The following is a 21,181-nucleotide window of genomic DNA, read 5'->3' as shown; positions in this document are numbered from 1 at the left end:
ACACAGTCCAGTTTGGGCCTGCTACGCTGTGGCTCTGGGCCTGTGGAGTGAACCTCACTTGAAGGGAAAGGGTGGTAATGGGAGCGGTGGTCTTCCCTCACTCTTGTCTCAGGTGGGTGTCACCGTGATCTGGTCTGGTCTCCGACAGGTCTAAGCCCAGAAGTGAGTGAGCTGTTGATGGAGGCCCAGCTGCTCCAGGTGTCCCTTCCTGAAATTCAGGAGCTCTACCAGACGCTACTGGCAAAGCCCAGCCCTGCACAGCAAGCTGACCGCAGCTCTCCAGTGAGACCCAGCAGTGAGAAGGTGGGCGTCGGGGTCTGGGCGGCAGCGTGCTTCAGAGTGTCATCATCCATCAATAGCTCGGGGACGAGATGCTGTCTTTGGTCGAGGAAAGGATGCAGACCACCTACCCCACAGCCCTGTTCCAACGGCTGTCACTGAGCACTTTGGGCTCACAACCTGGATTTTGATGCTGGTTTTTAAGCCACTGTGTGAAATTGTTTTTTCTTTTTAGCAAGGTGTGCTTCTCATCATTTCCATGTGATAATAGCTAGAAGCAGGATTATTTTTCTTCAGTAAGAGAATTACTGTAGAGATGAAAATGTAATTATAGCTGGAAAGGCCTTTGGGATAAAGCCTTCATTCTTGGAGTCAACATGTAACAAATGCTTTAACTCTTCTAAACCAAACCCAACAGCCGGTGTGAGGACCAGGTGACTAGACCAAGGGTACCCTTTTTTTGTTTGTTTGTTTGTTTTTTGGGTATTTTTTGGCCACACCGCACGGCATACGGGATCTTTAGTTCTCCGACTAGGGATTGAACCCATGCCCCCTGCAGTGGAAGCAAGGAGTCTTAACCACTGGACCGCCAGGGAAGTCCCAAGGGTGCCCATTTTGAGTGCTGACTTACTGGAAGGGGATAACTAATAGTGTCCTGTTTCTTAGCAGCGTAAGATGCTGCTGCTGCTTCCTGTGAGTGAACTTACTGACCTGTAACCTTTAAGGCCCCTGAGAATGTAGTCAGATAGGGAGGCATCTCACTGAAAACAGCATGCGGGCAGACGCTGGCATTTAGGAGTTGTTTTTCATGATGACGCCAAATAGTGTAGCACTGTTATCAGCTATGTTCAGTTAATGCACCTCCTCCTGTAAGGGGTGGAGATGTGCAGAAAGACGCAAGGTATTGCCTTGGTTCCTTAGCTGTCTGTGGGTTATGAACGCCTAGACAGAAACGCTCTGGACGTCAGGCACTTCCTCGTGGGTTTGGCCAGAAGAATGTGGCATCTCCCATCTCCCAGAGCTGGTTGGCTGATTTGAAACGAATTGTGTCTGTGACATTTCTGTTTTCCAGTGTTGCTTTGGTAGACTAAACAGTGAAGTTAGGTGGTCCTGTAGGATGTGAAGGGGGGTGGGGTGGGGTGCAGCACATGTCGGTGTCGATGGGGAGCACCTGCTTCTCGTGCAGCCGGTTCTTAGCATCGCTGGTTTTGGCGAGAGGCTAAATGGAGTTTGCCGTCTTCCACCCAGAGTGACGGCTGCCGTGGGAAGCGAGACGGAGTCAGCGGCCTCGAGAGCAAAGTAAAGAGACGCCTGGAAAGAGAAGGTCTCTCCAGTGAGCGGTGGGATCGAGTCGCCAAATTGCGGACCCCTAAAAAGAAGAGGATCAAACTGAGCCACCGCAAGGACACGAACAGTTTCAAGTTAGAGCGGGCGCGTGGCTATGAGCTGGTCCCTTCTGCCGACACTCAGTCCCTGCCCTCAGACACGTCCTGCTCGGAGCAGGAGGACTCTGGGGACGAGGACGCCGTCTGCCCGGCCGTGAGCTGCCTGCAGCCAGAAGGAGACGAGGTCAGTGAGGTTTGGGCCATGGAGGACGTGCGTTCCCTTAACTCAGAAACCCTGTAAGCTACAGCTCACCTGGCCGGGTCTCTCTCCTGCTTACCTGCCTTGAGCCGATCTGAGTGGATTGCTCACCCTCCCCCACTGGTACCTCTGCTCTCACATCGTTCCTGGGTCTTCTCCCTTTTCTTGAAGAAACTCTTCCTCCTCCCTTTTTCCTTTTCCTGCTCCTCCAGCTTTCACCGCCCGGCGCTAAGAAGGTGGGAGGGATGCTGCTACCACGCCCTTTGCTTCCGTGTCACAGGGCTGCGCTGTCTTAGCCCCAGAGCAGTCACCACTTGAAGACTGGCTTTGACTCGGTCGCTTGGGCTGCTGTGCCCGAGGTCCCAGTGCTGGGGCAGTGGCCTGCCCGGTGTCGGTCAGGCCTGTTCTTCCCCTGAAAACCCCGTCTCCCTGCTCTCTGTAACCAGGTGGACTGGGTCCAGTGTGATGGCAGCTGCAATCGGTGGTTCCATCAGGTCTGTGTTGGTGTCTCTCCCGAGACGGCCGAGGAGGAGGACTACGTGTGCGCGTGCTGTGCGGCGACGGACGCGCCAGGCCGGAGATAAAACAAACAGACCCTAACTGTAATTCAGGACTCGGCCAGAGGACTCCTCCAGTGTCGCAGCAAAGCTGCAGGACTGGCATGCAAACCAGCCTGTGAACGGTGCTATTTCTATTCCTTACGGGATCATTTTTCCAGAACTCTTTGAAAAAAAGAAAAAAACGACTAAAAAAAATTTTTGACACTTTTTGTATTTTTTTCCTTAAGAGCTGTTTGTGATTGTTGAGGTTTGAAATGCTGACTGGTTTTTGCAGGGGTTCCCACCAATGTGGAAGGATTGGAGCTTGCACCTTTTCATGTACAGCATTAAAGTCTTACCTCTTTCTGGGGTTTACCGGCTTAAGAGTCCAACTCAGTTTCAGTGCCCAGAAGAGCACCAGAAATTCCAGTAAATCCTCATTTGAGGGATTTCTCTCTTGTTTACTCTGTTGCCATATTGGGGAGCTTAAGTTTTTCACTTTTGGGGTTTTTGTTTGTTTCTTTTATCCACTTTTCTTTTTTTCCTGGTAGACTAGGTTTATTTATCTAAGCAATAACTTCCATGTTGGTTTCAGTGGCTGGAATTAAAACAAAACAAACTTCCAAACAGCGTGTGGGTGCTTCAGCATCTGGTTGATGTCAGAACGCAAACGTCTAGTTTCTAGTGTCACTGGTGACCTAGTGACATAGAAAAGAGGCTGCTCTCTAAGTACCTGCCACAGCTGTATTTTGGCTTTCTCCTTGCTCCTTCCCTCCTCGCCTGTTTTTTTGGTAGCTTGTATCAAAAAATGTTGCAGTTTATATTGTGGAATAAATCCTTGGTCCTAATATAACACTACATGCTGGTTATTTAGAGCCATGAGCCTACATCTGCTTCTGCCCCTCCACCTGTGGGCTTTGAAGAGCAGAGGGGTTGCTTGCTTTTGCCTCTGCCCAGCCAGGCTGCAGTAGCGGTGGATGGTAGCCTGCAGACCTTAGGGGATTCTTCTGTATCCTGCTCTGTTCAGTGGGCCATATGCCTCCAGTCCGCACTAACAAAGACCCCCCTTTCCTCCCGTCTTCAAGGAATAGAACCTGTCTTTAAAGCCATGCTATTTTTAAGTAAGCTTTCTCAGAATGTTGGCAAATCATTCCAGTCCTCACATCGGCCCTCCTTGTGGGAATGATATCTTTATTATATTTGAATTGACAGGGAAACTTCGTTTAGGGTTGAGATGTCAGAAGGGGAGACGAAAGGAGAGTGCACCCTCACAGAGAGCTAGGAGGGTGTGGGTCAAGGAAACACTTGTGAACACGCAGGCTCTGCCCTCTCGCTTTCCTTGCTGTCTCTCTCTCTCTCTCTCACTGTTGTTACTGGTCATGGATGGCTCACAGCCTTTCCCTGCCTTTTCTTTTTAAAGGACTCTGTTCTGCAGTGGAGAAGACATTCTGGTGAACAGGCTCTTGCTTGCTGTTTGCTATCCTGTTGCTAATAATACCTGTTTTCCCTCCATTCTATAGCCATAAACCTGAAGATGGGTAGAAACAGTGGGTCTTTAATAAAACAAAAAAAACAGCAGTTTGTGATGTAGCAGAGAGTTAAATGTGTACTGCCCCCTTTTATGCAATTCAGATAATTAAACCTCTTTAAGAATGACTTTGAATCGTCTGCAGTTTTCCCAGAGTTGTCATATTTCTCCTTGTCTGATGGGCTTCTGGGGCCAGTGGAGAAGAACAATCTCAGAGTCCCATCTGGAGTGGCAGGGGTTTTGGCCTTTTTTTTTTTTTTTTTTCATTGACGTGTAGTTGATTCACAACGTTGTGCCAATCTCTGCTGGTTTCTGGCCTTTTTAAGCACCCCGATTCTTAGACTCCCCGACATTGGGGCACGATGCTGACTCTCCCAGTTCCACGGAGAACATAAGCTTAAAGGGGACTTTGCTCCTGGAATAAAGCCTTTGCCTGTAGGGAGCTTCTGCCCATCTGGTGTGCACCTCCCCTGCCCCACAAGCTTTTCTTCTTCACCTGGAGGGTGGTTCGCAGTCCCTGACAGTAGCACCCTTGTGCTGAAGAGTCTCTGCCCCGGGTGGGGGGTGGGGGGCAGGAGTGTGTGTATGTAAACCACCTCCCCCCAGGGGGGGCCATGGTCTGTTACACACATCGGTACTGAAGTTAAAGGCCTGTCACGTGCCAACAGTTATCCTGCTAGTGAATGACGACGGCTCTCCTGGAGCCTCCATCCTACCTGCACGCCAGCACGACGTGGAAACACGGACCCCCGACGGACGCCTTCTGTGAGGGCCCCACCGAGACCCCGGAGTGGGTGTATTATCTACAAACCGTGCTTGTGCGTGTGAGCTGTGAGGCTGGCCTGTACCCTCGTGGATACCCGAGGCAACACGCGCGAGACGGTAACACACGCAAGCTGACGCTGTTCCGTCCCGGGTCTTGCAGCTGCGTGAGGTGTGAGGAAGAAAGAAAGGGCTGAGTGAGATTGGAGCCTAAGCCAGGAGGGCACGTGGGTGAAGAAAGAATCTGGTGCCCCCGCCTCAGCGCCGTGACTACTGTGTTTGTTTTTCCCCCCAAATCAGGCTGTAGGATCTCTCACCGAGCGCAAAGGGCTTGCCTGTGTGTCGCCTCTATCCTGGAAGAAGACTGGGATTTGGACGCACTGTAAAAGGAAGGTCTGCTTCTTTACCGCTTCATTTCAGCGTCCTGGGAGGAGGGGCTCGTTTACCCCTCTCAGAGTGAATCTGAAGCCAGAGACGCCACCTGAGGTGGTGGCAGTTGGTAGAAACCTGCTTTGTTCTGCCTGCACGCTCTAGTAACTAGAGGCAGAGGTGTTTGTGAGACTTGGGGTCTTCGGTGGAAGCATGGGTCCCTGGGCAGGGGTAAGCCTGCGGACAGGGTGGGTGTCTCCCGGAGGGCTGAAGCCCGGCTCCCCTGTGCCTCTGGTTGGGCTCTCCTCACGGGCCCCCGCCGCTCCTTTAGTCTCACCGCCCTCTCGAATGGAGACCCGCTTTCAGCTTGCACCAGGCCTTCGTGCCTGTGGGTGTTTCTCTGGGCTCGGCCCCACCTGGGGTTCCTGCCACGTGACACAGACTGGGGTGGACTGTCGACGCCACGTACCTGGGACAGGAGGCGGAATGGCACAGCAGGGATTTTAGCCATCGTTGCCTGTTGCCCTTCAGTACCTGTGCCCAGTCTGTGCTGTGCGTTGGCCTCTGTTAGAATGGTCCTTCCTCTGTGTAAAGATGCAGAGAACACAGTTCCTTCCTGCTGGACTTCGCCTGTTGGGAAGAAGAGCCCGGTGCCTTTCCTTGAGCACCGGGGCGATGGCTCCCATCTTCTGCCCTCTCCAGCCCAGGACGTGGATCCTTTGAGGCCCTCGACTTCTCTGGGCGGTTCTGTGGGACAGAGAAGCTGCCTGGACAAGACGTCGTATGAAGTCGTACCGTCATAAATCCACTTCCAAAGCATAATGAGCCCATCTGTAAAGTGTACCTTTTACGTCTTCCAAATTTTTGTAAACATTTTCATGTTTCAAGATTGCTTACCTAGGAATACATCTTCCCCTTTTTATCAGTTAGGATGGAACCTTCAGATGGTGACCCAGCTCCCTCTTCTGTTCTGGGCTACTTGTACTAGGATGAAGGGTGGCCGAGCGATGTGCTCTTATTTTCAGGAGGACCCGCTGCGTTGGATGGAGGACTGGGATTGCGAGGTCGTTGGAGCTGCTGCAGGTGAGTGGAGGCCAAAGGACTCTTCTTTCTGTTTCCCTTGAATGGGAACACAGAGAACTTTAAAATGGCCTTTCTCAGGGAGCAAGGTTATTTGCTCTATTGAAAAGAAATGCCCAAGACACCCTCTCCCCGCACAGAGATGTGGGGCTCCTGCAAGCTCCCCTAGCCGGATGTTGGGGTCGGGGGGAGTGTGGGTTCGAAAGCACTGGCTCCTGTCTGCCCGTGATCCTGGTAGGAACACACACAGAAGGAGGCCCCTTCTGCATAGGGCCGGAACAGGTCATTGGACAGTTCATCAAAAAGTCAGTTAACGGATGAAAAATGATATGCTTACCTAAGTTGTATGTCCATCCACTTAAGAAACTAAAATTGAGAAAAATCAGTTTGGAGAGGCAAGGGCTTTTCTTCACAGTAATCACATGCGTTGTCTATGATTTTCAGTTTTGGCTTCCTTTAAAATGGATAAAGAATTTAGACATGGTGAAGGAGTTTGACTTTAGAATTCAAGATACTTATTTTCTCCAATCTTTTGTTAGAGTTTTCACCTGTACCTAATTTAACAGCAACTTTTTAAAGCAACTCAATCTAGTTTTTATAAAAACAACTCTTCACACTCATAGGTTTATGTAATAATCAAAACATAATGGCTACAACAGACTGACTCGTGGGCAACCAGGAACAGGCGAGACCGGAAGAGGGCCGACTTCGGGCCAAGGAAGACCCGAGCAGGGGAGAAGCTGCCGTTGGCCGGACGGGTGTCTACTGTGTTCACAGCTGCCTGGTCCAGCTCTTGCAAGACTTCCTAAGCTCCTAGGAGATAGCTCGGTGTTCTCTGGTCGGGGCCGTCCTGACCTGCCGGCCAGGTGCGGCCCACCGGGGCTTCTGTTCTCAGCGCGGGTGGCGAGCGTCCCTGTCTCACGGGGGTGAGAGCTGAGGGGCGGCGGTCCGAGGAGCGTGGGCTTTGGAACCGGACGAGCCTGGTCTGGCTCTACGCCTGCTCTCAGTGAGGGCCAGCCTGTGGGCTCTCCAAGACCTCAGCCTGCTGCCCGGGGCCGGCGAGTCTGCTGCACCCCTCTGCCCATGCCCCACTGCTTTCTGTTCCTAGACAGCAGGGACTAGAGGGGGCAAGTGTGATGATCTAGGTCACTGCCATCGATGGGTCATCGGTGCCTTTGTGGCCCTGGTTGTGAGGGGCTTTTACGTTACAGGGGTGCCTTGAAATCTAGCCGCCCCCCAAATTCCTCACTAAGTTTCCTTTTCCCCACAGATATTAAGGACAGCGGTGTGTCCGTGATGGTGCTTGCCTTACTGTGTCTGCGTGTCCCCCGTGAGGCCAGGGTCTGTTGGGCATGGCCCTCCCAACCTTGTGCCCAGGACATTGACTAGCTGAGGTGGTTGAGGTCGTAGTGGACGTGGGTGCCCAGCCTGTTTCCTGCTCTCTTCATTCCCACCCCCACCCCCGCCCTCCAAGAAACTTCTCAAGGAGCAAGAGTGAGCGAGTTAGAGGGCACTTCTTGCTGCATTAAGGGCAAGCAGTGCCCAGAAAGCAAAGCAGACGGAGGCAGGAATGAGGCAGCGTGCCTGGGAACGGGGCTCTCGGCTCAGCAAGGCCCTACCGCCGCCCAAGGCTCTGCCCCTGGAGCCCTGCTCACGGGTGCAGGCAGACGTTTCCCTGGTGGGATCAGCCAGGAGAGGAGCAGAGTGGGCCCAGGCAGTCCCTGGCCACCTTAGACGTTACCGAGGCTCCAGTCCTGCCTCGCCTGCCCCCTTCCCCAGCTTCAGCCTTTGGGAAACGGGGAGGGAGGGATTGGGGACAAAGACCCTCGGTGCAGGGATCACCGTTTACGGGACGACCACAGGGAAAGGCTGGGCCGGCAGAGGACTGAGCTGTGCTGACTGGGAGCCTCCCTGCTGGTTCTGGACCCCAGAGCCCCTTCTAGACTGAGCCCCGAGCAAGCATCATGGGGGTGTGGCTTGAGCAGGACTGCGGGGGCACTCATGAGCCAGACCCCAAGCCTGTGTCCTAGAAATAACGCAGCCAGGCCTTCCCACTGTGCTGAGACGGCTGCATAGCACAGCGCTTGACAGCAGCCGGGTGCCGTTCTTAGGGCTTCACCCCCACTCCGGAGCTGACATTCCCCCTTAGGTGTGCAGCCACGGCTGGAATTTTGATGCCAAATTGTGCCCTTAACCCTGAGCTTTAGGATTGGAAATAGGGAGCCAGGTGGGTATTAGTCGAGGGAGGGACGTCCAGGTTCCTGAGGAGATTGTACCGCCGGCCCTGCTTTTCTGTCCTAGTCTGAGCTCATGGCAATCAGTTCTGGCTGCCGACTGCAGTCCCTGAATGCGCTGACACAGTAGGGTGGCCCTCAGGACAAGCCTGCAGGAGTGTCTTGCGGGCGGCAGAGGGCAGCAGAGGGCCGGCGCCGGGCTGCTTTCCTGCCAGATCCCTGAGCCGGGCCTCTGCGGCCCCTACTGGCGCCCTGCCTGGGCCTCTCCATCCTGCCCCTATGCCAGCGCCTGCAACGTGGAGCCCCTTGGAGGTTCCGCTCCGTTTAGGGGAGACTGAGTCGTGGACTTCAGATGGGCAGTCGGGCCTTCTACCGAAGCTGCTGCTGGTCCCAGTTCTGTGCCCTGCGCGAATCTTGTAGTTTCAGGGCTCACAGAACGTGGTCACTGTCCCCGAGGACCTCAAGTCCAGTGCGGGAGGGGCCTGCGTAAATATATCTTCGGGGTTTCTTGCTCTCATGGGCATCACAATTGTGACGGGGTCAAAGAAGAGCTCCCCTAGGGTTATCTCACCACAAACTGGCCATGTGGCCGTGCTGAGGATGAAGGCCTGGCCCACTTGACTCCCTTCCCCACCCCCCACCCCCCGACCCAATTCCCACCTAAGGGAATCAGAGATGTTGACTGCACGTTGCTCTGGGGAAGGGACAGGCCTTGCCTCCAAGTGGGACCCTTGGGTACAAACTCTGCTCATGTGAGTAGAGAAGACACCTTCAAGGACGCCCGGTGTGGCCAGAACAAGATGTATGTGTGGGGCGAACGACAACGAGAAATAATAAAAGCCGACACAACCCTTAATACATGCTGGGCGCGCTCTGGAAGCCTTGCATAAAGTGACTCAATCTCCGCAGCCTCCCAGTGAGGTCAGTGCTCTCGTACCCATTTCACAGATGGGCAACTGGATTTCAGAGAGGTTAAGACTGAAGGCCATCCAGCTGGTATAGAGGAGCCAGGATTCAAACCCAGACAGTCTGATTCAAGAGTCTGAACCCGTACAAACAAGATGGAAGGCCTCTGTGTATCCTTGAGCCTAGCGTTTGGGATGTGTGGCTCCCCAAAGCAGTAAAGAATTCCTAAAAACTCCACAGCAAAGTTTCTGATGCCCTTAAAGGCTGTGGGTTTTCTCCTACCACGAGTAGGGTGAAGCTTACAGAAGCCTTTTAGAGAACTGAGTGACCTTTTTTTTTCTCTCTCTTAAACTTGTTTGGTTAATTCAGTCAAGTTGGAAATGCATTTCAGCTGCCTCGTTAAGGTCTGGGTATCGGCTGCCTCAGGATGCAGGCCTGTGTGATGGCACCCTGCCCTTAGGGGCTCCTGGGGTGGGCAAAGGCACATCACTCGGGATGGAGGCCAGGCATGGCCATTGAGATCCTGGCAACGAGAGCAAGTCAGCGCGAGGAAACAAGGCCTTTAGTGATGGGAGGGCCATGGCTTCCAGGTGACTGGCCTGACTGGCCTGGCCTGAAGCAAGGGCTCTGTGGTGGCAGGTCCTTATCTGGGCAGAAGCCCACAGTCAACACCCAGAGCCCAGATAAAGGACCCATCAGGCCGTGCCGCTTGTGAGCTTACACACGCACGCACACGCACACACACACACACACACACACACACACACGAGAATGACATAACCCCTGGCTCTGATGGAGCCCCTTCTGGGCCGGGTGTTTGGACCCCCTCCATTGATCCTCCCCTCATTCCCATGAAGTGAACTCACTTGTTAAGGACCCAGGCCCGTGGGAGGCAAGCTGAGATTTGAACCCAGGCAGCTGGGCTTCAGAACCCAAACTGGCCGGCACCACACATGCGGCCCCCGGCCCCCTTTGAGAAGCCAGCAGGGGAGGGGACCAGCCTGGGCTTCCAACCACCTGACGTGAGTGGCTTTTCTAAACCACAAACTTGACCAGGTTCCTCCTGTGTGTAGACGCCTTCCTAACGGCCTGGTCTAGAGCCTGACCACCGTGGTCTTGCCCTCGCGTCTCACCTTGCACGATCCCCCAGTCCCAGCACACGTGGCCCCCGGTGGGGCTATTTTCCTGTCCCTAAAGCGTCAGAACAGTAGCTGCCTGTTGAGATCCTGCTCAGGGTTTCTGAAGTCCTTTCTCGGTGGTGACAGCGGTGCCTTGGTAGGTGCTGGAGCCTCCATCCGACAGACTCGGGGGCTGAGCTTCAGAGAGTTAGGAGACGCGCCCCTGGCCTTGCGGCTTCCTGTCTGACCCTCCAGTTCAACTGTCCACCTTGACCTGCTGCTGCCATCTGGCCTGGAGGCACTGGAAAATCACTTGGTCAGTCACTGCGGACCCTTGCCGTCCCCCTGGGGGTCTCTCTCGGGTTCCAGTTGGTGCACGTGGTTTCCACCGTCTTCGCTAAGGAGGCCATGAGCCCTGGGCGGCGTGCAAGTGTTGGCCTCCATGCTGCCAGCCCCTGGCGGGTGCCTGATAAACAACATCCTCAGTGACGGGAGAGCTGTGACTGGGCAAGATGAGGCACACGAATGAGGCTGAGGTTTTGCTCCAGGTTTGCACCCGAGGCCCGGAGAAGGGTGGCTGGTGGCCCTGGGACACCCAAGCCGGCCCTGTGTCCATCGAGGCCTTTCCCCCTGCTGTCCTCTCCTCTGGCTTCCGGTGCTCACCTCGCCGGGCCCCGCCAGGCCGCTCTGAGACGCGACCTCAACGCATAGAGGGTTCATGGACGCGGGCATGGTAAATGGCCAGGGTGAGTTACTCAGAAAGTGTCTCAACTGATTTGCTTTTCACCCCCTCGATGGTCGGTGTCCTGAGAGCCATGGTTGCCCTTGGGAAAGAGGAGTCGTCCCGCCCGCTGTGGTTTCCAGCTCGGAGCACGCACCCTGCACACGCCGGGGGGGGGGGGGGCACGCCCCTCTGTGCAGAGCCCCTCCTGCATTTCTGGATTCACTGGAAGAGGGCCGGGGGGGTCTGGGGAAGGGGCAGCCTAGACCAAGAGAAACTTCTCCTTTCCTGGGGGAGTGAGAACCCGGGCTCAGAGGATTTACCTGGGACACAGGACTGACTGGAGCTTCACCGAGGAAGGAGGAAATACAGTGATGAAGTCCGGTGTTTAAAATTATTACTCCCTTTGACTCTGAGAAAGAAGAGAAATCACATTCACTTTCAGCCAAGTTAGGGGATGGAAGGATGTGAGAAGAGGAAGGCCCATGATGCTCAGTAGGCCCTTCGATCTGATGAGAGTCTGAGATCGTTATCTTTGTGACTTAGTTTCTTCTCTGTGCCAGGCGTGGTCCTGAAAACCTTAAGATGCCCCCGTCTCATGCAGTGTGGAATTAGAGATAAGAAGTCCTCCTCCACCCTCCCCATTCTGTAGTAAAAAGTTTTATTGGACTCACTTTTAAAAATTGTTTTTATTTTGTTCATTGCATGGGGAATAAACAATTATAGTTCACTTAATCAGCTTCCTGGAGGAGTTGGCCTTCACCAGCTGTTTAGAGACCGGTTTTTTGGTTTTGTTATTTTTTTAAATTAAAACGTAAGATATTATGTGGATTGTATGATATTTAACTTTATCCATGTTTCATTTTTTGGCCCCATCTAATGAGTTAATGTCTTTTGTATTAAAAGCATTTTTATGCAATAGCTAAAACTAAGTGGACTTTAGTGTGAAATATGCTGATGTAAGTAAATTCAGAATACATTTAAGCTTGGTATGTCTACGAAATCAGATTACATGAAGGTCGCCAAGACCTGAGTGGCAGGAATTGCACAGAAGCGTTAGAAGCCTTCACTCTCTCACAGGCAGGAAAGCAGGTGTCTCAGTGGAGAGCTTCACCAAGGTCTGCTGAATTGTCAGGAACAATGCAAACTGCTCCAGATAGTGACAGGATGGGGGGGGTGCCGCAGGAGGATGGGAAGGGCAGGGCTGGGAGCGGTTTATGTTGGGAGGGGTGTGAAGAGGAAGCAGGGCCCGGGAGCTGCCCGGGGCCTGCGGTGTTATGGCGGCTCTGGCTCTGTTCTGTCTGCCATAATGGCAACAGCAGAGCTTTGACAGCTTTATGAGGACAAAGACATCAGCAGAACAGAGGGTGGGAGCAATCCAAGTGCCAGCAGACCTGTAAGAGAAGAAGATGGGCAAAAATGGGATTATTTAAGCAGATCAGCGGCCTGCGGACGGAGGGGCAGGGGGTCTGGGTCCCCGGGGAGAGCCATGATGGGGGAGATGCTGCTGTTCCCTCTGTGCCCTGTCTCCGACCTGGGAACAACCAGAAATGAAACAGCAGGAAGCACTTGTTCAGTAGAAAGTGGAGAAGCCGCGTAACCCGGGGCTTATGGGCTCTTTCTCCCTCAGGAACTCTCAAAACTAGGCAGCCTTCCCCCACCTTCATGGGTTCAAATGGTACTGCACGGAGACAGAGGGATTGCCTTGGTGGCCTAGTTGAGCAGCAGTTCAGAGACGGTGGTCTAGGACGACCACAGACCCTTCTTTCAAAGGACAAACAGTTGAAAAGGAAGTATCTAATAACTGGCGGGTGGGTGGTGGACGTCCCTCCCACCCTTTCCTTTTCTAGCCCCTGAGCCCGGGGGAATGGACGCCAGGGGTGCTGAGCTCCCAGTCAGGTTTGTAGCCCACACTGCTGGTCCTGATGAAGTAAAAGAACATGGAGGCCGTGGCCAGGGACACCACATTTTTCATTTAACTACATTGATCATAGCCTTGACTCTAAATAGTCTGGGAGGCAGGCTGGCTCCCTCTGCCCCTAGGTCCCCGGGCTCATTTAACAGATGCGGGGCCAGCAGGCGACACAGGTTTTGAGTGGAGTGGTGGGCGGCAAGGCGGCCCAGTTGGCTTGGCCGGGTTCTGTGCCAGAAGACCGCAGCCCTCTCTCTGGCCTGTGTCCTGCAGATTCACTGTCAATTGGGGAAAGCAGGAAGGAGTGACCCGAGCCCTTTAGGAAAGCAGCAGGTCCTGGGACGCGCTGGCTGAGGTGGGTAGCCTGATGACGCCCTCCCTCGTGGCCGCGGATTCAGACTCCAGTCCCAGCTTCGTCCTCTGCCCCTTGCCTGGTGAGTGGGGGATGACCTCCAGGCCTTGGGCGGGCACAGCTTCAGTTTCATTTAGGATCCCCCAGGCCTTCCATCCCCTCGAGGCAAGCTGGCTGGGATGGCCTCCATGTTCTACCTCGTATTATCGGCCAAGTGATCTGGAAAAGCCCTGCTTCTCTCCCCACCTCCCCCCTCCCCCCTCCACAAAGCTTACCTCCTCTTTGCTTCCTGCCTACTGCGGTATTCCATCCCTCACTCAGTAAGTGTGTACTGAGGACTGACGTCAGGTCAGGCGCATTCTGGTGGGAACCTCTCTGGGCATCCCTGGGAGAGGCAGGTGCTGCGGTCCTGTTGTAAAGTTGACTGGAAGTGAGCTCGTGAATATTCAGATAGTCGCACCGTGCTGCCAGGAGCTCCTGGCGCTGTGTCCCTCCTCCCGCTGCCCCGGAAGGAAGAGCTCCACTTGGCGCTTGCCACCCCTGCCCCTTCTATCCACCACGGACAGTCTGCGGCTCCTTGGCCAAAGTACCATCGGGAGCCGTTTCCTCCCTGCGAACCGCCCTCGTACCCACCTAGAGAGCTGCCCTCAGCACTGAGAGGCCAGCGCGTGTGGAACCCCCTGTCATGTGGTAAATGGTCATCCCCACTCCCTCTAGGTCCTCCTCCTGCCCTCACCCTCCCCACGTTCTCTCACCTGCCCCAGGCACCTTTAACTTCTCCCAAGCATCCTCCCCTTCCTCCCCAACCTTTTAGGCTCAGAAACCCCTCCCTCCAGGTGACAACTGCAGGTAGAGGTGGCCTTACGAGGAGGAGGAGGACGGCGAGGAGAGGGGCTTAGAGATCCCAAATGGCTACGGGGCTCCTGAGGCCAATAATGGAGCCTGGAGCTGCAGTGGGCTGGGGAGGCTGGGGCGAAGGAGCTGGCCCTAGAGAGACAGCCCATCTCGGGCGGGGACTACGAGACCCGGTTCCGGTTCGACTCTCCCTGACCCTGAGCAGCAGCAGTGACCTTGAGCAGGAAGTCGGCGGGGGGGGGGGTGGCGGGCGCTGAGAGCTCAGAGGGACTGCGCGAAGGGGGACCTGGGTCTGCTCAGGGCAGGCCCGCCCCCGCACCTCCTCCAGCCCGCCCCGCTCCTCCTCGTCCTCCGCCCCTCCTCCCGGGCTCCGCCCCCTCCTGTCAGGTCTCCACCTCCTCCCCGGACCCCGCCCCCTCCTCCTGGTCCCCTCTCCCTCCTCCCCTTCCCTTCCCCCTCCTCTGGGACCCCGCCCCCAGCCTCCTCCCCGCACTGCAGCGCGCACCACGGGTCGCGCGCCTCCCTGGCAGAGGCGCAGGCTGCAAGCTCAGCAAGTCTTGCGGCAAAGACACTCGGGCCGAGTTGGGGCCGGGGCGCAGCTGGACTCCGGGCCAGGAGCGGACGCCCCCTCGGCCGTCGTCTGCAGCCCGCCGCCCCTCACTTCGGGGACCCGGGTTTCTCCTGGCTGGCCACCCCGGTGAGTCGTACCCCCGCGCCGTGGGAGGCACCGACCTCCACCTCCGAAGTTTCTGCTACTGAGCCGAGGGGCCTCGGGTGGGGTCTGCTCCCGGCGGTGGGTGGGGTCGGGGAACTTTGAGGCCAAGGGGGCCTGGCGCCCGCCCCGTCCTTTGCGGGGAGTTTGCACGCTTCCAGGTGAAGCTTCGTTTGGGGAGCTGGACCCGAGCGGCGAGGAGTCGGCTGCTCTGCCGGTTTGGGGCGGGAGGAGGGGGCAGATTTCTGCCCTGGGCACCCCGGGGCGAGCTGCAGGGCAAAGGGGCGGCCGACGTCCCCTGAACCCTCGGCCTCTGCGCCCCCCGCCCTTCCCGCGTCTCCGGGACGCCCCCCACTCGCGTCTCGCCCACCCCAGCCGCCTGAGCGGTCTCCAACGGAGGTTCTCTTGCCCCTGCCTCAAGCTTCGGGGACCGCCGGCCCCGCCGTCGTGGGGAGGGGCGGGCAGGGAGGGTCCTAGAGCTCCGGGAGGCGGAGACCCTGGATGGGGAGAAGGTGAGGAGGCAAAGTACGGGGATTATCTGGAAGTGAGGGTCCGGAAGAGCTGGGACAAGGGCCGCGAGGGGGATGGAGGCGCCCCTCACCTCCTCCAAATCTCATGACTCAGCAGACCTAGGACGTCCCGTCCCGCGGCAGCCCTCCGCCCCCGCTGGGCGCCAAGACCCACCCGCCTCCTGGGCTCCTTCATTTACTCTCCCGCTTGGGGTTCCCCCTTCCCCTGACTCTATTCCCTCCCCGTCTCAGGACACCGGGTGGTTATTTTTTAACTAAAAAGATAGGTGATTTATCGTTTCTCCTTCCCCCTTTTCATTCCCACATTCCACAGGTGCCTCCAGGTCACCCCCAGCCCATGGTGTGTGTGTGTGTGTGAGGGGGGCCGCCAAAGCCTCATCTCTCCCCTCTGCAGCATCCTCCGCCCTCCGCTGTTAGGGTAGAGGATTAAGTACTCGCCGCTGCTTTCTCCTGTGGTGGCCGAGAGAAAGCGGCACAAGGACAGAGGAGGCCGTGGCCCAGAAGGGGACACTGCAGTGGGGAGAGAGGACTGCCCAGATTGGAGTGGGGTGGGCACAAGGCCCAGGAAGTCCTTAGGATCCAGGGGTACCCAGAAAGACGGGAGGGTGGGCTACGGTCTGACCTGGAGAGCTGGGGGGCCCCCTCCCCCCACCCCCACCCCTGCTTCGGCCCTGGGGGGAGGCTCCCATGTATAATAGATGGTCCTCGACCCACCCATCCAGCTCCCCGTAACCTGGGCACTTCATCAGAGGGTGTGACCGTAAGAACAGGGCAGCCTTAATCCTCCCAAATCATCTCCCCCTGCTTAGGTCCGACAAGTCCAGTCTCCAGGCTGCTAGAAGCATCTCTGTTACCACCAGAGAAGCCAAAGAGCCGTGCCCAGTGCCCCTGAAACCCAGGCACAGGGGCCGGTGGGAGGGGCAGGGCAGCTCTGATGCAGTGGGACGTGCCTGGCGTCCTGGTGAGCAGCGGCCTGGCAGGCACTGCAAGCTGCAGCCTGTGTCTGGGCTCTGGGGGTGAGTCAGCGCCAGGGGTCCTGGCCAGGCACACTGCAGCCTGGCCCAGAGAACCTGGCCCCAGCCCTTCTCCTCTCCACGCCCCCAGGGAATGACCAGCACTACCTGGGTCCTCACCACCCCCGCTCCTCTCCGCGGGTGAGCCTCCCCTGCCCTGCTGGCTCTTGGACAGATGACCCCGGGGGGCCTGGCTTTTTCTGGGCACCTCTTGGGCTTGAGGCTCGCCCCCTCCCCTCCCTGCCTTGTCCAAGGAGGAGCTGACACAGGGGTAAGCGTTCCACTTGTAGCCTCACGTGGACCTGGCCCTCCGTCCCCAGGAAGTAGAGCCCAGCCTACTGTACTAAGAGTCTGTTTTGTTCAGCAGTCCAGGACTTTTTTCCAGGCAACAGTTTTTAGGTGGGGGAGATTATGCAAATACAATTTTCATTTTTTCAGCTTTGGGACCTGCTACCCACCGATCAGGACCAGGGAAAGAGAAAGGTGTTAGTGTTTGTACACGTTGCCCTTTCTCTACAGAAGAGCTTGCAACTGGCTTCATCTCATAACTGGTGTTAGTTTTATCCCTGGGCAAAGCGCGCCCCGAGTTGCAGACCTGGCAGGGGCAGGGAGACCCTTTCTGGAGCTGGGCAGGGCTCTCCTGACTTTGTACTGCAGCCGGAGGGCATCCTCCCTTTCACCCTCAGGCGGCTTCCAGGCAGATGGCACAGCAGAGACCTGCAGAAGCCTCTTCCCTGCCCTCTCCAAGCCAATCAATATTCCCCAGCCCCAGGCAAGTGTGACCTCTACTGGCCCCTCTTTCTCCCGCTGGGCGCTCAGCTGGGTCCCCTCAGGCAGAGGGCAGCAGGTGTGTGGGCTGGGAGCGGGTGTGGGGACGGTGGGGATGGCGGGGGAGGAGGCTGGGGCTCCTGGGCTGGGACAGTGGGACTCGCCGCCCCCTCCCTGGACACAGCGTCCTCATGGGTGGTCCAAGGCTGTAGATGAGGAGGAACTATTTCACCTGGCGCTGCGGTTGGGTAGTTGGACTTCCCTGATGTAGGTTCTAGCTGAAGCTGGGCTCGTTTTTCTTGAGCCAGACAACACAGGGTCCAGGGTGATGGGGACCCTCTTTCAGAACCGGAATGGCAGCCAGAGGGAATAGTAGCAGGTGCTCACTCAGTACGGGGGCGGTGTGGTTGACGTAGGAAGCAGCGAAGCATAGAGGCTGGGAGCCCTGCAGGCCTGGATTCAAATCTCCTGGCCACTAGTTACAGAATGTGACTTTATTAATTCAACAAGTGCTTGTTGGTGAGCCCTACTATGTGCCAGGCTCTGTCCTAGTCACTGTGGATGCCACGGTGAGCACAGCAGACGGAATCCCTGCCATTTTGGATTTTGCGTTCCTTGGGGCCGAGGCAAGTTACTTAGCTGCTCTGAGTCAGGTTCTGCATCACTCAGCCGTTTGTTTCTGAGAGTCTGCTCTCTGCCCGGGGCTCTGCTAGGCAGTGGAGATTCAGCGGGAACGAAACACACCTGGTTCCTGCCTTCATGGCACTTACGGTCTAGTGAGTAACACAATTAAACAGATAATTACATAGGTAATTAATCACAACTGTGACTGCTGTTAGGTGAGCATACAGGATGCTTGGAGAGCATATAATGGGCTAACCTGACCAGGCCTGGTGAGCTTCATCTATGAAACAGAGGTGATCGGGCTTCCCTGGTGGCACAGTGGTTGGGAGTCTGCCTGCCGATGCAGGGGATGCGGCTTCGTGCCCCGGTCCGGGAGGATCCCACATGCCGCGGAGCGGCTGGGCCCGTGAGCCATGGCTGCTGAGCCTGCGCGTCCGGAGCCTGTGCTGCGCAACGGGAGAGGCCCCAACAGTGAGAGGCCCGCGTACCGCAAAAAAAAAACACACAAAAAACCAGAGGTGATAACACTCACTCCACAGGGTAGTGGGCACTCAGTAACTGGGAACTTAACATAGCCCGCTGGACAGATAAAATTCTAACTTCTCTACGTGAACAATCACTGTACAGACAGCAGGTTGATAGCCGTCATCCACTCAGTCAGAGGAGCTGGGGTCCAGGCCTGCGTTCTCAGTGAGCAGGAAGCCTGCGCTGAGCTACGTGGCTTCCTGGAGGAGTGTCACGACGTGGATGTTTACTTGAGGCCGGGTGGTGACTGGAGCCAGATCGCCTGGGCTCCCTCAGCGCTGCCCCTCACCCCGACTGTGGGCAAGTTACCCAAACTCCCCATCAGTAGAATGGAGATAAAACTCACACGTGTGACACAGGCTCTTGGTGAGGATTAGATGAATTAATTCCAGGAACGTGCTTGGAGCAGCGCACAGCGCCGGGAGCGCCGTGGAAGCGCTTTGATCATTATTGTGTTGCCTCCGAGCACTTAGATGGCTCCTTCTGGGTTCCGCAGCTGGAGTGGGCACTTCCCCCTTGGCTTTTCTTAAAAACTCAAGGGAAGGAGCAGCTATAGCTTCCTTGGGTGCTCTTCCAGCGTTTCTTGCCTCTGACTTTCAGGCAGCTATTTATGCCTCCCCAGCCGTGTCTTATCAAAGCTTAATTTTAGGGAAGGATGTGTCCCAGAATTCTTCATTTTCATCCCTGCAACTGAGAGTTCAGGGTAGTGGCCTGAGTGGTGGGTAAATTTGGATCCTGGCCAGTCATTGTGAGTCTGGACTGCAGGGAGCCCCTGGCCACCAGCCCCTCCCCGAAGGACATCTGAACTTCAGCCAGGGGTCCAAAGTTACACACCAGGAAGGATCCCCAAATGCATGGGACGCAGAGGTGTCCTGAAAGTCCCCTCCCCGGATACTCTCCACCAGAGTTCCCCACCTATCTGGCTGTGGGACCTTCTGACCGAACACCAGTGTCCGGAGGTTGGATGCTAGGTCCCTTCCAGACCTGGCCGCTTAGGGAAGTGGGGTACGAGTTGCTGGGGCCATTATAATGGTTACTGAACCTCAGAGGGTTTGGTGCTAGTGGGCAGCCCCCAGATTGGGGGTCGGGCAAAAGAAGAAGAAGGCGAGCTCGTCTGCTGTTGTGAAGTCAGGACTGGCTCATCTCTGGCTACTTCTCTGGGGCCTTGGAGCTCATCGTTCACCGTGGGCAGAGCCACAGTGGCTGGCGTGGCCGGGGGGGACATGGAGCTGGGTGCCGACCCGCTGCTTCGTCAAGCCCTCCTCTCCCTCAGTGCGTCCCCCGTGATGACGCCTTTGCATCTCTCGTCACTGCGGTCCTCAGAACAGCCATCCCTGTCCCATTTCACTGTGAGGAGGCAAAGGCCTAGAGAAGTTACGTGACTTGTGCAGAATCTCACAGCACCGAGGGGCGTCCTGGGGGCTCTCCTCCCCTCCCTGCCCCTTCCCACCAACTCCGCCTGTGGAGCCCTCGACAAACACGCTCACGGGTCCTCAGGGATGAGGCCATTCATACTCTGAGCACAAGCAACAGACGTTTACCAGATGAGGTGGTGACCCCTTGGCAAAATTGAGTCGGCCTCCTTTGCTGGTGCTGGGTTTTCGTGGGACTCGCCATGGGGCTTGGGCAACCTCAGGAGCGCCTGCCCTGAAGGGGGCGGGGAGAGCCGTGGTGGGTGCGCCAGAGAGACGGTGGGGCCCCGGCCTCAGTAGCCTTGTCTGAGTGGGACGCTGCCTTGGCACCAGAAGCCTCCACAAGGTCTGAATTCTCTAATTACAGGCTTCCTCTGCCTCCCAGCAGCAGCAGGACATAGGCCTGTGTACACGTGTGTGTATACACGTGTGCACGCATACATGTGTGCGCATGCGTGTTGGGGGCTGTGGGGACCGGCTGGATAGAGAGGGGATCCTTGGAAAGCAGAGGGAAAGGGCACCTAGTGGTGTCGGGCTGCTTGCCCTTCACGTGCGGGCTTGAGAAGGCAGGACCCTCGTGGGACTCACAGCCCTGCTCCTGGCCTGGCTGGCGAGGGCAGCTAGAGCCACCCACAGGCTCTGCTTTGCTCCCGTCCTTCCACTCCCAGTGCAGGTGGACTAAGACCTACTCCTAAAAGGTGCCAGCACAGAAGGGAGCAGCCTGGGCGCGCCCCCGCAGGGCAGGGCGTGGCGCCTGGGGGCTGGGCCTCCAGGCGCTCCTGGCCCAGGACAGCTGCCCCCGGAGCCAGGTTTCCTCTGACGGTGGAGCCCTCCGTGCCCTCCGCCAAGAAGCTGGGAAGCCTGAGCCCCATCGCTGGGCAGCCCGGGACCGGGGTAGGACCGTGGCCGGGCAGGGGGAGGCTCGCCTGAGGTCTTCGTGGGGACCAGGCGCCTCTGAGTGGGACGGGGCGTCCTCAGGCCATGGAGCGCCCTAGCAGGGCTTCCCATAATTGGGCTGCTGCCGTGGCCCTGGAATTTAGCATTTAGGGAATATTGCAATGAGACCATAATTCACCCATGCCCTGCACTTAGTACCAAGGGTACTGGCTGTAACTGTGAGCCTGGCGCTAGGGGGACGGGAGCAGAGAGATGAACGGAGGAGTGGGAGGGGCTCTGAGACTGAGGATGGGGGCCTGGGAGGCACTTCACCCTCCCCGCAGCCCAGGAGAGGCAGGGGGACGGAGGCCAAATCACGGAAGCTCACCCCAGGCCTCCTGCATGCCCTTTAGTTCAGGCTGCCCGGCAGGGGCAGGGGGGTGACGGTGGCAGCTGATCGGTGGGGAGGCGGGGGGCAGATG

The 21,181-nt window shown here is 56.7% G+C and overlaps 1 protein-coding gene across 1 annotated transcript in view; it reads left to right on the top strand.

The window, feature by feature from the left end:
- Positions 1 to 4,058, top strand: part of KDM5B (lysine demethylase 5B) — a 71,979-nt gene extending 67,921 nt beyond the window's left edge. The window contains exons 25-27 of the mRNA XM_082613540.1: positions 149 to 303; positions 1,528 to 1,848; positions 2,310 to 4,058. Coding sequence (XP_082469666.1) covers positions 149 to 303; positions 1,528 to 1,848; positions 2,310 to 2,447 — 614 coding nt within the window. The 3' untranslated portion in view covers positions 2,448 to 4,058. The remainder of the gene's footprint in view (positions 1 to 148; positions 304 to 1,527; positions 1,849 to 2,309) is intronic.
- Positions 4,059 to 21,181: the final 17,123 nt, after the last annotated feature.

Source organism: Mesoplodon mirus, assembly GCF_964341445.2.
Source record: "Mesoplodon mirus genome assembly, chromosome: 3".
In the NCBI taxonomy this organism is placed as follows: domain Eukaryota; kingdom Metazoa; phylum Chordata; class Mammalia; order Artiodactyla; family Ziphiidae; genus Mesoplodon; species Mesoplodon mirus.
The sequence above is the reverse complement of the archived record's forward strand: the minus strand, read 5'-3'. Positions and strand labels throughout refer to the sequence as shown.